Genomic DNA, 17354 nt, shown 5'->3' on the forward strand with positions numbered 1-17354 from the left:
ATATCAACTTAGGACGTATTGTCTACTGCGTTTCGAAGTTCATGGAGCAACAGAGCGAAATGAGTTTTACAAAACTCAGTTTACAGAATCCACGTTTACTATTTACTAACTAATTACAGTTGAATTCCGTACATTCGTTACATATTCTGTGTCTGTGTAGAATGCACACAGTAACGGTACATTTAAATTTCAGATAATTGTCATATGCGTGATTCCAACTCTAATTTGAGAAGTGTTGCTCCAACGAGGCCGCAGAGTCCAGAAAAGGGAATTTTCTCGTGTTACAGTGTTTTATGATAACACTCACAAAGTTTTACAGCTCAGTCTGCTTACAGATATGTACAGAACCATCTGCATTCCATCAGAAAGGAACACATTTCAGAGACGGTTCTCATAATAATGGCCGTTGTTTAATACTGGAGAGAGGGTCAAGTTAAATAATTTTTGGTGACGCGTTTGTGTAAGGATTCGGTTGGAATATCATTCAGTGGGACAGAGAAAGTTATCTTTTACTACTTATTTCAGCCTTGGAGATCACAGAAAGACATAATATGTAGTATTAAATGAATATAACAACAGGTATATGCACTTGGCTCCGATGATTCCTCCTTTGTTTGAATCAGAAATATTTAAGCCGTAAATGAAATATAAGTGAAACATCTGTCATAAAGAGGCAGCAGTTAAATCAAATTTAAGCACTATTCTCCAGTGAATCAGTTTATCTAGATATCGTCTACAGGAAAACATTCTAATATGAATTAAGAAACGAACATCTTCCAGTAAACGTAAGGTTTGCCATCTTTATATAGTTTGAAACAACTATATGACACGGTACGTTCAAAAGTGATCTATCATGTACCTAAATCTAATAAGTAAATATCTATTGAATATACACTCTAAGACAAACAAAATCGACGCAAATAAAAGAATTATCCGACTAGGACGGCAATCGGTATATATGATGTTCATGTACACACAAACAAATTTTTACAATTTCAGAAAAATTAGATTATTTATTCAAGGCAAGGAGCTTCACTAACTGAGCATGACAATAACGCGTTCCTCCACCTATGGCGCTTATGCAAGCCGTTATTGGGCTTGGCACTGACTTACAGAATTTTTGCATATGCTCCTGAGGGATATCGTGTAAATTCTGTCCAACTGTTGCGCTAGATCGTAAAAATCCCGAGTTACTTCGGAGGGTCTTGTCCGTAATGCTCAAAAGATCTCATTTCTGGAGGTATCGGGGGACCTTGCTTGCCAAGTTAGGGCTTGGCATGCACGATAACAAGCAGTAGAAACTGTCGTAATGTAAAGCCGAACACCGTCTTGTGAAATGTAAGTCTAGGATGGCTTGCCATGGAGAGTAAACTGTCGTGGACGTACCGCTGTCCTGTGAGGGAGCCGCCGTTGACAATTTAAGTGGCTCTACTATGAAAACAAATGATACCCCAAACCATCATTCCTAGGTGTCGGGCCACATGCTGTGCGACAGGCAGGTTGGTATGCAGATACGTCTTTGGCGTAGATTCTCATTGCCTGTAGTGAATTTGTCTTCACTGATCAGTCCCGCCTCGAGGTGAGCCCGAAGGTCAGCGACGACGAGTCTGGAGCCGCCCCGGACAGCAACGGTATACCAACCTGGATATTCCCTGCCATGTGGCCCGACCACCAGGGGTAATGGATAGTTTCGCCATTTCTTTTCACATCAGGACCACGTTGTTTATCATCCGCTGTAGCACAGTGGTACAGCAACGATGTTCTGAGCTCTGTTTTGTTGCCCTATGTGGCATATGTCATCGGCTTAGATTTGAGAGAGCTAATGTCTGTCCCCACACGACTTGAGTTCCTATTGCTGGTCTTCCTGCTTAGTAAATCCTGCTTAGGACAGTAAAGTCTCCGAGTTTCTTCCCAACTGAGAACGTTTGGAGCTTAATGGGCTGGGCCTTCCAACCAGCTTGGGATTTTAACGGTCTGTTGCACCAATTGGACATATTTTGGTGCGATATCCCTCAGAATGACATCCAAGAATTCCATCGATAAATGCCAAGCCAAATAAGTGCTTGCATATGGACCAGAGGTGGACCAACTTGCTACTGACTTACTCAATTTGTGAAGTTCCTTCTCTTAAAGAAATCATTCAAGTTTTCTGAAATTATAATCATTTATGTGTCTGTACATGTACGTCACATCAACCGACTGCGTTCCATTCGTATAATTCCTTCGTGGTGCATCGTTTTCATATTCTCTTTTTCTTTTTTTTCGTAGAGCAAATTATAGTTGTTAATAACATACGTTAAATTTGAAATGTACGTTTTCCTACTAGCGCTGAATCTGGGAGTCTTCATCTGCTGAGAGCAGATGGTATTTCTGTTTTATATTCTATCTCTCCGGATGTGGAACTAATATATTTTCCAGTCCAATATATTTTCTAGTTCATGTTCATCGAGAATTCTCCGCCCAGGGAATCGACGCACGTATCTACAGGGTGTTACAAAAAGGCACGGCCAAACTTTCACGAAACATTCCTCACACACAAATAAAGAAAAGTTATGTGGACATGTGTCCGGAAACGCTTAATTTCCATGTTAGAGCTCATTTTAGTTTCGTCCACCTACGCTCAATGGAGCACGTTATCATGATTTCATACGGGATACTCTACCTGTGCTGCTAGAACCTGTGCCTTTACAAGTACGACACAACATGTGGTTCATGCGCGATGGAGCTCCTGCACATTTCAGTCGAAGTGTTCGTACGCTTCTCAACAACAGATTCGGTGACCGATGGATTGGTAGAGGCGGACCAATTCCATGGCCTCCACGCTCTCCTGACCTCAACCCTCTTGACTTTTATTTATGGGGGCATTTGAAAGCTCTTGTCTACGCAACCCCGGTACCAAATTTAGAGACTCTTCGTGCTCGTATTGTGGACGGCTGTGATGCAATACGACATTCTCCAGGGCTGCATCAGCGCATCAGGGATTCCATGCGACGGAGGGTGGATGCATGTATCCTCGCTAACGGAGGACATTTTGAACATTTCCTGTAACAAAGTGTTTGAAGTCACGCTGGTACGTTCTGTTGCTGTGTGTTTCCATTCCATGATTAATGTGATTTGAAGAGAAGTAATAAAATGAGCTCTAACATGGAAAGTAAGCGTTTCCGGACACGTGTCCACATAACATATTTTCTTTCTTTGTGTGTGAGAAATGTTTCCTGAATGTTTGGCCGTACCTTTTTGTAACACCCTGTATAAGAGAGCACAATTTCCCACTTTTGTAACTTACAGGAGCCTAGAGCAAATTCTACAGTCGAATGTTGTAAGAGCTCATAGGAAGACAGAAACTCTGACCAAAGTACCAGCATGGGCCAGGAGAAATCACTCGGATGAAATTGAACATGTCTCATTCACACTCGAAGCCTTCTATATAATTTGATGGACGTGAAAACGACAAACTCTGTTCCCTTAAATTTTGGAAAGTTAATCGAAATTGTAAAGCACTTATCATCTTGAGGTTGAAGCTCTTTTGTCTGTGTTTGCTATAACAATAACATATGTTTTCTGGTGGAGCCCGCCTTTAGCAAAAGACGATATTGTTTTTTGCCCCAGACATGTTCCACTGCAGTTGCAGCATCATCAGTGGGTTTTTTATTTTATGGCTGCTAACATAAGGAATGTTCTTTACTGTTTATATACATGTAAATATTAGTTTGCAAATCGTAATTACAGACTTTTGAAGAGCACACAAAATTGTGTATTCACACCTTCTCGCCCCATGGTGTGGTTTTCCTGCTGTATTACGTTTCTATAGTGTCTGTTTTCTTTACAGTTTGTCATCTGCAACTGCATACAACTTAATGTAGACAAAATATTTATCCTTTTGCCTACATTAAGTTGCATATAGTTGCAGGTGATACCAAAACTTCTTCCTATTTTGGTCATTCTGTTATTGATGGTTCCACATAACTGGTCAGCAGTTGATAACCGACCAGAAGATAAACAAGAAGCTTTTTCAAGTCGTCCGCCTTCTCAGGCCCAGGCTGTAAAATTTGGGTGGTGCCGTTGTTGACCTCATGATCCCGTAAGCATTTCTGCCTCTATTATGGTTAAAATTTAAGTATCCACTATAAATAATTTTTATTGTCCTGTACTACATTCATTTATTGTCCTTTTTGCTCTGACTGCTGGCTCTGATTCACGTATGTCAGCTTTTGATACAAATTTTTGGAATTGCGGTGAAAATGTTAGACGAAGATGAAGGTGCCGATGCAAGTGATGAAAGTGAGTCTTCTTATATTAGTGAAGATGAAACAGCTCTGTGTTGCCGTGCCAGCAAGAGAAAGACAAACCCATACTGTACCTACAGCAGTAGTCCAGTCAGCCAAACTTGTTTTTCACAGATGTGTGAAGCGTGTGGAGAGAAGAACTTGGTTTAATATTAAGCACTGGCGGAAAACTGTGTAACAGTGCATATGTTACGTTCATTGTATACCATCAATTTTTCACACACTATGTTCCTCTTGTAGCAATATAAATTTTTGTAGCAGGGTAAATTTTTATCTTTCATTTCACATCACTGTTATAAGGGTCACATAAACTTTTTTTTTTACTGTTGCAACTTATTTTGAGTTATTTTCCGACTAAAATGATGTTTCGCTTTCTAATATATGCAAAACTGATGTCCATGAATAAATATTTGTGATGTAAGTAAGATAAATTAACTGTCTTAAATAAAGCGAGGATGCGTCCCTTTGGATCCCCCAACACTGCTTATGATACGAGGGAATCACCGCTCCGTTTGAGAGTCATTTCGAGAAAGGTACATAATAGCATAATAGAGAGTAGGGTATTCCCCGAGGAATATTGCCTGTCAAGGCCAATCTTGCGCGGTGTTGCAGACGGGTCGCCGCCAGCCAGCATCCTGATTAACATCGAGCAGCCACTGACCGCAGGCCTCAGCTACGAGATCACGTGCCGCGCTGTGGACGGGGAGACACCGCCAGACATCTTCTGGTGGCTCGGTGATCGGAAGCTGCACAACAGTATAGAGCGCACACTGGTACGTGCTGGTTTGTTTTCCATAGTAACGCAACCCGCACAAAATAACTGTCACGCCCTCTAATGTCTTATGTTGCCAAGTCGTACGACCAGAAAGATGTAAACATGCGGGATACGCCATAACTGTCGCTAAGTATCTGAGAAGTCACATCTAACAAAAGTAATGTTTTGGAGCTGGAGCTAGTAACAGTTTATTATCATACACTAATTTCTACCATTACAAGCGACAACGTCATCCTGTTGGTGTGCGAGATCCACTGCCCGTTACAATTTCTACCACGTCAGATATCGAAGATTGCCCCGGTGGTTTATTGGGTGCCATACAACAAGACTGAAACTTCGGGTGTCAGTCCTCAACCAGTCGATGGATTTTTCCTTGACGTATACACTGACGTGGCGAAAGTCATTGGGATATTTCTAAATATCGTGTCGGACCTACTTTTGCCCGCACTTAACAAGTCCTTGAAAATCCACTGTAGGAATAATGATCTACGCTGCCTCTACAGTCATCCAATATTGTGCACGAACTAAACTTTAGATTATGTCGCATGTATGGTCGACTGGATTCATTATGGGTGCTCTGAGTCGCTGAATTATTCGTCCGGATTGGCCAGATCGTTCTTCAAACCTATCACGAGCAATTTTGCCCGGTGACATGGTAATCTGTCATCCATATCAACTCCTTCGTAGTTTTTTTTATTTATTTACACGTCAAGTTCCGTAGGACCAAATTGAGGAGCAAGGACATGGAACATGTCAGTACTCGTAATTACAACATACAAGTAATAACAGATAAAAATGAAATGTTTATGAACCCGAAAATGTCAATCCATAAATAAAAGCAATCAACAATGCAACAAGATGAGCTTAGTTTTTCAAGAAACTCTTCGACAGAATATTAGTGACCCATGAGGAAACTCTTCAGTTTCGATTTGAAAGGGCGTCGATTACTGCTAAAATTTGAATTCGAGCGGTAGCTTATTGAAAATGGATGCAGCAGTATACTGCACACCTTTCAGCACCAGAGTTAAGCAGGTCTGATTTCTGCCGGGTATTAACTGATTGAAAGCTGCTTATTCTTGGGAATAGGCTAATATTTTTAACAACAAATGACAGTAAGGAATATATATATATATTGGGAGGCCAATATCAAAATACCCAGACTCGTGGACAGGGATCGACAATAGGTTCGTGAACTTATACCATTTAATGCCCGAACAGCCAATTTCTGAATCAAAAATATCCTTTTAGAATGGGAAGAGTTACCCCAAAATGTAGTACCATACGACATAAGCGAATGAAAATAAGCAAAGTAGAAAAAATTTCCTGTCACTCACTTCAGATACCATTGGAATAGTAAAAATGGCAGCACTAAGTCTTTGAACAAGATCCTGAACATGGGCTTTCCATGACAGTTTACTATTTATCGGAGCACCTAGAAATTCGAACTGTTCAATTTCCCTAATCACATGCCCATTCTGTGAAATTGAAACGTCAGGTTTTGTTGAACTGTCAGTCAGAAACTGTAAAAACTTAGTCATGCTGTGATTTAGCGTTAGTTTATTTTCTACAAGCCATTAACTTAAGTCATGATTTCAAATGGCTCTGAGCACTATGGGACTTAACATCTGTGGTCATCAGCCCCCTAGAACTTAGAACTACTTAATCCTAACCAACCTAAGGACATCACACACATCCATGCCCGAGGCAGGATTCGAAACTGCGACCGTAGCGGTCACGCGGCTCGAGACTGAAGCGCCTAGAACCTCATGGCCACACCGGCCTTAGGTCATGAACTACACTACTTGCAACCATGCCATTGTTGCACACATCATCCTTTACTACCAAGCTAGAGTCACCAGCAAACGTGAGAGTTACCTGTAATACTAGAGGGTATATCATTTATATAAATAAGGAACAAGAGTGGCCCTAACACTGATCCCTGGGGCACTCCTCACTTGACTGTACCCCACTCAGACCCGACATCACAACAATTCTCAACACTGTGAATTATGACCTTGTGAGTTACTCCCCATATTCCGTATTGGTCACAGCTTCTGGAGCAATATTTTGTGATCAACACAATCAAAAGCCTTATTTAAATTAAAATATATGTCATGCGTTTGAAACCTTTTGTTTAACCCATCCAGTACCTCACAGAGGAAAGAGAAAATAGCATTTTCAGTCGTTAAACGACTTCTAAAGCCGAACTGTACATTTGACAGCAAATCGTGTGATACAAAATGATCAATTAACCTTATATACACATTCTTTTCAATAAGTTTAGCAAACACTGATGGCATACAAACAGGTCTAAAATTGTCTACATTATCCTTTTCTCCCTTTTCATAAAGTGGTCTTACTACTGAGTAGTTTAATCCTTCAGGAAACTGACCATTCCTAAGGAAAAATTACAAATATGGCTAAGTACGGGACTAACATGTGCAGCACAGTACTTTAATATTCTGCTGGGCACTCCTTCATATCCATGAGAGTCCTTAGTCTTCAGTGATTCAATTACTGACCTAATCTCCCCCTTGTCTGTATCGCAGAGGAGTTTTTCAGGCATCAATCTTGGAAAGGCATTTGCCAAGAAAGTTGTACGATTCCCTACAGAAACTATATTTTTATTTAATTCACCAGCAACGCTCAGAAAATAATTGTTAAATACTGTACATATATCTGATTTATTAGTAACAGAAATATTTTTACCGTGAACTGACTTTATATCGTCCACTTTGTGCTGCTGATCAGACACTTCCTTCTCAACTGACCATATGGGTTTAATTTTATCCTGTGAATTAGCTGTTTTATTTGCATACCACATACTCTTTGTCTTCCTAATAACATTTTTAAGCAACTTACAGTACGGTTTGTCATGGGCTGCTGTAGCTTGATTGTGACTACTTCTAACATTTTCATATAATTCCCACTTTGTTCTACAAGATACCCTTATCCCACTAGTCAGCCACCCAGGCTGCCAACTAATGCTAGTACCCCGTTTCGAACGTTCTAATGCTAAGCAATTCTCAAAGAGCATGAGAAACATTTTAATGAACGCATTATATTTATCATCTATGTTATCGAAACTATAAAAATCCTGCCACTCTTGTTCCTTTGCAAGGTTTAAAAAAGTCTCTATTGCTGTGGGATTAATTTTCCCACATAGTTTGTAATTATATGTGCCATTTTTGTGTTAAAATTTGTGTCGCATGTTCTGAAAGGCCATTCACCCTTTTACTAACAGAATGCCCATCTAGCAATGAAGAACGAATAAAAATATTGTATCTGTCTGTGCTACGGTTCCCCTGCACCCTTGTTGGAAAAAAACACTGTCTGCATCAGATCATATGAATTTATATGGTCTACCAACATCCCTTTTCTTGCTCCATCACATACAAAATTTATATTGAAGTCACCACATACAACTAATTTCTAGTACTTCCTACAAAGTGAATCAAGAATCCTCTCTAGCTTGATCAGATATGCTATGAAGTCAAAGTTAGAGGACCTATAACCAACAACAATTAGAAGTTTAGTTTCACCCTCATTCAACTGCCCCTGCACAACTTCCAAATATCCACTCAGTGCCGTGCCATGATGCGTCTATGGACTCAAATGGAATACCATTTTTTTAAGTAGATAGCCACACCCCACCCCACAAGGAACTCCTTGAAAAACAGCCAACTAATACGTGTCCTGGTTAAGGAAGCCTCTTAATTGTCAAATTATTTAAGTGGTGCTCCGATATACCAATAATTTCAGTCAACATCTATAAGCAGTTCACTAACTTCATCTCTAATACCTCTCCTTCACTACTTGGAAACATGACGTCCTCTGAAGGTGAGCCCTTAGTTAGAGGGACTTCCTTTAAGCAGGTATATCTATCAGCGGACTTCAATCTAAAGAAAGTGAACGTCTAACACCAACTACTACAGGAGTTTTTCCATGAGTGATCCCACCACCACCCACTACGCTGTCACCTATAAGCTTTGCCAGCCTCCCCTTCCCATACTTACTGCGGTGCAGGCCATGCCTGGTAAAACCCGATCTACTGATAGATCAAACTGGCACCACTGAAATGTGACACATGGCCTCTGCCATTGGCGCCCTCTTCTGTCCACGAATGGCTCCAATTGGTCTCGAATAGCCGAACATAGCCGTTTCCAGTCAATGATCGGTTCAGTTGGACCAGAGGACCATTCCGTGTAAGCACAGCCCAGACCATTATGGAGCTAGTACAGTGCCTGTTTGAGAACTTTTGGCTTCGTGGGAGGTCTGCTACACACTCGAACCCTACCATCTGCTCTTACCAACTGAAATCGGGATTCATCTGACCAGACCACGGATTAATAGTCGTGTATGGTCCAAGCGATATGGTCATGAGGCCAGTACAGGAGCTGCACGTGATGTCGTGGTGCTAGCAAATGCACTCGCATCGGTCGTCGGCTGCAATAGACCCTTAACGCAAAATTTTGCCGGACTGTCCTAACGGATACAACAACGGCTTCAACACAATAAATAAATGACGCTTACGTCTGTTGGGCCACGTTTTAATGCTCCGACAATCTCTATTTTCAGTTTAACAACCCTATTTCACTGCCATACCGTCCAGAGCTGTAGACGTTTGCTACTCGACTCGGGATGTCTTTCTCAATTCCAAGAGTCTGATACCGATTAGCTTATTTTTTGGCACATTATTTTTCTTTTTTACGTTTTACGTGCATCATTAAATTCAACCAGTACAGCTACAATGCTTTCACCAAAAATTTTGAAGCGTGCCCGTGTTTCACCTTCTGATGCTCTTAAGCACAATTACATTTTCCTGAAGCTGACCTCTTTACTAAATAGGCACCCCTATCGATTGAACTGTGCAGAGGTTTCTTCACATTTCCCCGTGAGTGCTATGTTATCTATGAGCTCTGTCATCGATACTTCATCTACTCTCAAATTCCATTCACCTCCCTCGCCCCATCTTCGACATAACCGTAACCAGGTACAAGCTACAGTTCGATCTTTCACTGATCCAACAATTATAGTGGGCTATGTCGTGTTTACTAATCTCACTTGGTTCATAGAAGTACTGTTGGTAAATAATATGTCTCCCTTCGTACTTCTTGGGGGTTTGTAAGAGTCTAAAAGCTTCAATACTTTTTTACTATTTTCACTTCCGTTACGAAGAGCTATTCTTGTACGTAACTTTTACTTTATACGAATCAGAAATGATTTGTGATTTTCATCCAAAAATGCAATAAAAGATTTTTTCCCCGCATCCTGGACGTCTCTTACTACTCAGAAACAATTTGGGACTATTATTTTTCCTAACTTTTACTTTGAATTAAAGCTTTCCCTAGAAATGGACAACATACTCAACGAGGCCATTACAATATGTATGTGTTTGCACTATGGATGGGAAAAACCGATCACTTAAGAACGATACCAGTATATTAGTGCTGAGTACTTTTCGGTATTTTTTGGTCGTGATTGTAACAAGTGGTTTCATTTTTTACTAATGACCAAGTAACAAAACTGAAATATTCGTTAGCCATAGCGGCACTGATAAAAATTTTCGTTTCTAAATAAACCTTTTTTAAAAAAGGAATAACTTTTATTCCCGAAATTTGCATTGGTTTAAAATATTGCTTTATTACAGAAAATCGGAAAAACAATCAGTGCTATTTTAATAACACTGCCGACAGTAATGAGCAACAAACACATGGCATTGCTGAGACAATAATGTGCGTGTTACGATATGGCCTGGCTTAAGTTACGCGAGTACATTTTTCCGAAGTGACACACCAATGAAGTACAATGCTTCATTTACTTTAAAAGATTAGAAATTTGTATGCCTCTACTATGAAATAACAAAAGAGGGAGGAAATTACGGTAACAGTTATAAATTAAAAATTTAATAACAGTTCATTTACAGCATACAATAAAAATATAACGTAGCTGATTTTCTGCCTGTGTCTACGTAACATGCCTTTCTCTGCCTGTAGCCCCTGAAAGGTGACAAATTAACACAAAAAAAGCGTTTTTAAACATCAGTTTCCACCCTTTAGCACTGACTATTCGTAATGCCTCAATCATGGTATGATCCATGATTACAACATGTTTCTGAACAGAGTTTTAAAAAATTTGAGTTCGTAGAGAATAATGGCGATTTTTTTTAGTATTGAATCACTTATCACTTTTCAAGAAAAGCAGCGGCGGACGGACCAAGTTTTCTTTTATTACCCTGTTTAATTAAATATTTTGATTCTATGTATCTTTAAATGAGAGAGTCAAAATTTTTCAGTCTTTGTTCAATTTCTACGTTTATTACAGGAAGTAACAGGAATAAAAAACTGAAAATCGCTTATTTCAGTAACCGTTATATTGAGCTGTTTAAATAGTAAAGTTTAACTGACGTTCAAATAAAACGGTGTAACCAGAAACTGGTTGCCTGAGCGATAAACGCTGTAACTACTTTGCACCAGGTGTTGATGTTTTAGGCCAGGTAAACACAAATATTACTTCTTCCTAAGCAGTGAACTTTCCTTTTTTTTTCCTTTTTTTTTAACAAGGCGTCATGCCACTAATAAGTGACCAAGTGACTATGTGCAGGATAATTTTTGATTAGCAGTTTCTTGGTTCGTTGAATCATCTCCTATTCACAGAGAGCACAAGAAAATGTAGTTCATTCGGGATTTTTGTACTGTATTTGCTTCTTGTTGTGGTTTTCAGCTAGAAGACGTCCTGGATGTAGCTTTTCATGCTGTCATACCCTGTGAAAGTCCATTAATCTTTGTAAAATATCCTACTTACACCAATCTTATTGTAAATAATCCAATTTCCAATCTAGAAATATAATTAATGTTCCTTTTCACCATGTTCTTGACGTAGAAGCACATCAATTCGCCAAGCGAACTACACACAGTGCAATGTGTGTCCAGATATAGCAGTGGCGGTCCTTGTAGTGGCGTGGAGAAATACAGTTCACCATGTGTTGTAGGCCTGTCCGCAGACTTGGCGTCTCCCTATCACTCGGGTGTGCTGTCGATCTGGAGCCTTTATCACGAATAAAAGAGACGAGCAGAGCGTAGAACTGGAATTTGTATTTACAAGCAGTGGACAAGATATTGACCATTCAGTTCATGAATCCGAATGACACCTAGACAACATTGATGTAATTCTTTATTCGCTCCGTTCTTAAATGTTTTCCCACATTTTTATGTACGGATCAGTGCAGAAATAAATGTCTTTTCAATAGAACTCGATTCAAACTTATGTTAATCCAAAACAAAACCAATCTGATATGCATATATCGAGATTTAACCCTAGAGCAAAGGCAAGGAACGGATATCTCCTGGAGCGTCTGCAACAAGTCCTTACCTCCGCTCAGTAAATATCTTTACACTAATTCTGAATTACTATGAATGTTCTTTTTACAATAATATTTATAATAGTACAGCAACCCCCCATGAACCACGGACCTTGCCGTTGGTGGGGCGACTCGCCTGCCTCAGGGGATACAGATAGCCGTACCGCAGGTGAAGCCACAACGGAGAGGTATCTGTTGAGAGGCCAAACAAACGTGTGGTTCCTCTAGAGGGGCAGTAGCCTTTTCAGTTGTTGCACGGGCAACAGTCTGGACGATGGACCGATCTGGCCTTGTAACACTAACCAAAATGGCCTAGCTGTGCTGATACTGCCAATGGCTGAAATCCAAGGGAAACTACAGCTGTAATTTTTCACAAGGGCATGCAGCTTTACTGTACGGTTAAATGATGATCCCGTCCTCTTGGGTAAAATATTCCAGAGGTAAAATAGTGCCCCATTCGGATCTCCGGGCGGGGACTACTCAGGAGGACGTCGTTATCAAGAAAAATAAAACTGGGGTTCTACGTATCGGAGCGTGGAATGTCAGATCCCTTAAAGGGCAGGTAGGTTAGAAAACTTGAAAAGGGAAATGGATAGGTTAAAGTTAGATACAGTGGGAATTAGTGAAGTTAAGTGGCAGGACGAACAAGACTTCTGGTCAGATGAATGAAGGGTTATAAATACTAAATCAAATAGGGGTAATGCAGGAATAGGTCTAATAACGAATAAAAAAATAGGAATTTGGGTAAGCCACTACAAACAGCATAGTGAACGCATTATTTTGGCCAAGATAGACACGAAGACCACGTCTACCACAGTAGTACAAGTTTATATGCCAACTAGCAACTAGCTCCGCAGATGACGAAGAGATTGATGAAATGTATCATGAGGTAAAAGAAATTATTCAGATAGTGAAGGGAGACGAAAATTTAATAGTCGTCGGTGACTGGAATTCGATAGTAGGAAAAGGAAGAGAAGGAAACATAGTAAGTAAATATCGAATGGGGGTAAGAAATGAAGGAGGAAGCCGACTGGTAGAATTTTGCACAGAGCATAACTTAATCATAGCTAACACTTGGTTCAAGAATCACGAAAGAGGGTTGTATACATGCAAGATGCCTGGAGAAACTGGAAGGTTTCAGATAGATCATACAATGGTAAGAGAGAGATACAGGAACGGTTTTAACTGTAAGACATTTCCAGGAGTAGATGTGCACTCTGACTACAATCTATTGGTTATGAACTGTAGATTAAAACTGAACAAAACTGCAAAAAGGTGGGAAATTAAGGAGATGGGACCTGGATAAACTGACAGAAGCAGAGGTTGTAGAGAGTTTCAGGGACAGCATTATGGAGCGATTGACAGGAATGGGGCAATGAAATACAGTAGAAGACGAATGGGTACCTTTGGGAGATGAAAGGGTGAATGCATCAGAGGATCAAGTAGTTAAAAAGACGAGAGCTAGTAGAAATCCTTGGGTAACAGAAGATATATTAAATTTAATTGATGAAAGGGGAAAATATAAATATCTAGTAAACGAAGTAGGCAAAAAGGAAAACAGACGTCTCAAAAATGAGATCAACAGGAAGTGCCAAATGGCTAAGCGGGGATGGCTAGAGAACAAACGTTAGGATTTAGAGGCATATCTCACTAGCGGTAAGATAGGTACTGGGTACAGGAAAAGTAAAGATGCCTTTGGAGAAAAAAGAACCACTTGTATGAAAATCTAGAGCTCAGATGGATACCCAATTCTAAGCAAAGGATGGAAAGCAGAAAGGTGGAAGGAGTATATAGAGGGTTTATACAAGGGCAATGTACATGAGGACAATATTATGGGACTGGAAGAAGATGTAGATGAAGATAAAATGAGAGATATGATACTGAGTGAGGAGTTTGACAGAGCACTCGAAGACCTAAGTCGAATCAAGGCCCCTGGAGTGGACAACAATCCGATAGAACTACTGACAGCCTTGGGAGAGCCATCCCTGACAAAAATGTACCATTTGGTGAGCAAGATATATGAGACAGGTGAAACACCCTCACGCTTCAAGAAGAATATAGTACTAAAATCCTAAAGAAAGTATGTGTTGATAGATGTGAAAATTACAGAACTATCAGTTTCATAAGTCCCGGCTGCATAATACTAACGCGAATTCTTTAGAGACGAATGGAAAACCTGGTTGAAGCTCACCTCGAGGAAGATCAGTTTGGATTCCGTGGTAATGCTGGAACACGGGAGGCAATACTGACCCTAAGAATTATCTGGGAAGATAGATTAAGGAAGGGCAAACCTAGGTTTCTAGCATTTGCAGACTAAAAGAAAGCTTTTGATAATGTTGACTGGAATACTCTCTTTCAAATTCTGAAGGTGGCAGGAGTAAAATACAGCGAGCGAAAGGCTATTTACAATTTTTACAGAAACCAGATGGCACTATAAGAGTCGAGGGGCGTGAAAGGGAAGCAGTGATTCGAAAGGGAGTGAGACAGGGTTGTAGCATATCCCTGATGTTATTCAATCTGTATATTGAGCAAGCAGTAAAGGAAACAAAAGAAAAATTTTGAGTAGGAATTAAAATCCATGAAGAATAAATATAAACTTTGAGGTTCATCGCTGACATTGTAATTCTCTCAGCGACAGCAAAGACTTGGAAGAGCAGTTGAACGGAATGGACATTGTCTTGAATGGAGGATATAAGATGAACATCAATAAAAGCGAACCGAATATAATGGAATGTAGTTGAATTAAATCAGGTGATGCTGAGGGAATTAGATTAGGAAATGAGACACTTAAAGTAGTAAGTGAGTTTTGCTATTTGGGGAGCAAAATAACTTATGATGGTCGAAGTAGAGACGATATAAAACGTAGACTAGCAATGGCAAGGGAAGCGTTTCTGAAGAACAAAAATTTGTTAAGATCGAGTATAGATATAAGTGTCAGGAAGTCTTTTCTCAAAGTATTTGTATGTAGTGTATCCATGTTGTTGTTGTGTTCTTCAGTCCAGAGTCAGTTTGATGCAGCTCTCCATGCTACTCTATCCTGTGCAAGATTCTTCATCTCCCAGTACCTACTGCAACCTACATCCTTCTGAATTTGTTTAGTGAATTCATATCTTGGTCTCCCCCTACTACTTTTACCCTCCACGCTGCCCTCCAATACTAAATTGGTGATCCCTTGATGCCTCAGAATATGCCCTACCAACCGATCCCTTCTTCTTGTCAAGTTGTGCCACAAATTTCTCTTCTCTCCAATTCTGTTCAATACCTCCTTGTTAGTTATATGATCTACCCATCTAATCTTCACCATTCTTCTGTAGCACCACGATTAAAAAATTTCTATTCTCTTCTTGTCTAAACTATTTATCGTCCACGTTTCACTTCCATACATGGCTACACTCCACACAAATACCTTCAGAAACTACTTCCCGACACTTAAATCTGTACTTGATCTTAACAAATGTCTCTTCTTCAGAAATGGTTACCTTGCCATTGCCAGTCTACATTTTATATCCTCTCTACTTCGACCATCATAAGTTATTTTGCTCCCCAAATGGCAAAACTCATTTACTACTTTAAGCGTCTCATTTCCCAATCTAATTCCTGCAGCATTACCCCATTTAATTAGACTACTTTCCATTATTCTCGTTTTGCTTTTGTTGATGTTTATGTTATAGCCTCCTTTCAGGACAATGTCCATTCCTTTCAGCTGCTCTTCCAAGTTCTTTTCTGTCTCTGACAGAATTACAATGTCATCGGCGAACCTCATATTTTTACTTCTTCTCCATGGATTTTCATTCCTACTCCAAATTTTTCTTTTGTTTCCATTATTGCTTGCTCAATATACAGATTGAATAACATCGGGGAGAGGCTACAACTCTCTCTCACTCCCTTCCCAACCACTGCTTCCCATTCATGTCCCTCGACCCTTATAACTGCCATCTGGTTTCTCTACAAATTGTAAATAGCCTTTCGTTCCCTGTATTTTACCCCTGCCACCTTCCGAATTTGAAAGAGAGTATTCCAGTCAACATTGTCAAAAGCTTTCTCTAAGTCTACAAATGCTAGAAACGTAGGTTTGCCTTTCCTTAATCTATTTTCTAAGATAAGTCGTAGGGTCAGTATTGCCTCCCGTGTTCCAACATTTCTACGGAATCCAAACTGATCTTTCGCGAGGTCGGCTTCGACCAGTTCTTCCATTCGTCTCTAAAGAATTTGTGCTAGTATTTTGCAGCAGTGGCTTGTTAAACTGATAGTTCGGTAATTTTCACATCTGTCAACACCTGCTTTCTTTGGAATTTGAATTGATCTTGCTCACCAGATGGTAGAGTTTTATAGAGCTGGCTCTCCCAAGGGTGTCAGTAGTTGTAATGGAATGTTGTCTACTCCCGGGGCCTTGTTTCGACTTAGGTCTTTCAGTGCTCTGTCAAACTCTTCACATAGCATCATACCTCCTATTTCATCTTCATCTACATTCTCTTCCATTTCTATAATAATTTCCTCAAGAACATCGCACTTGTATAGACCCAATATATACTCCTTCTATCTTTCTGCTTTCCCTTCTTTGCTTAGAATTGGGTTTCCATGTGAGCTCTTGATATTCATGCAAGTGGTTCTCTTTTCTCCGAAGGTCTCTTTAATTTTCCCGTAGGCAGTATCTATCTTACCCCTAGTGATATGTGCCTCTACATCCTTACATGTATGAATGTCAAATATGGACTATAAATAGTTTGGACAAGAAGAGAATAGAAGCTCTCGAAATGTGGTGCTGCAGAAGATTGCTGAAGATTTGATGGGTAGATAACATGACTAATGACGAGGCAGTAAATAGAATTGGGGAGAGGAGAGATTTGTGACACAGCTTGTCTAGACCAAGAGATGAATACGCTAAGCAGATTCAGAAGTATGTAGGCTGCAGTAGGTACTGGGAGATGAAGAA

At 40.0% G+C, this 17354-nt stretch overlaps 1 protein-coding gene across 3 annotated transcripts in view; it reads left to right on the top strand.

Moving 5' to 3' along the window:
• LOC124795247 (nephrin-like) overlaps nt 1-17354 on the top strand; it is a 120870-nt gene that overhangs the window by 12445 nt on the left and 91071 nt on the right. For all 3 annotated transcript variants that reach the window (XM_047259182.1, XM_047259184.1, XM_047259183.1), the window contains exon 3: nt 4899-5059. In XM_047259182.1, the coding sequence (XP_047115138.1) occupies nt 4899-5059 (161 nt within the window). The remainder of the gene's footprint in view (nt 1-4898; nt 5060-17354) is intronic.

This window comes from Schistocerca piceifrons, chromosome 4 (assembly GCF_021461385.2).
Source record: "Schistocerca piceifrons isolate TAMUIC-IGC-003096 chromosome 4, iqSchPice1.1, whole genome shotgun sequence".
NCBI classification, from domain to species: Eukaryota; Metazoa; Arthropoda; class Insecta; order Orthoptera; family Acrididae; genus Schistocerca; species Schistocerca piceifrons.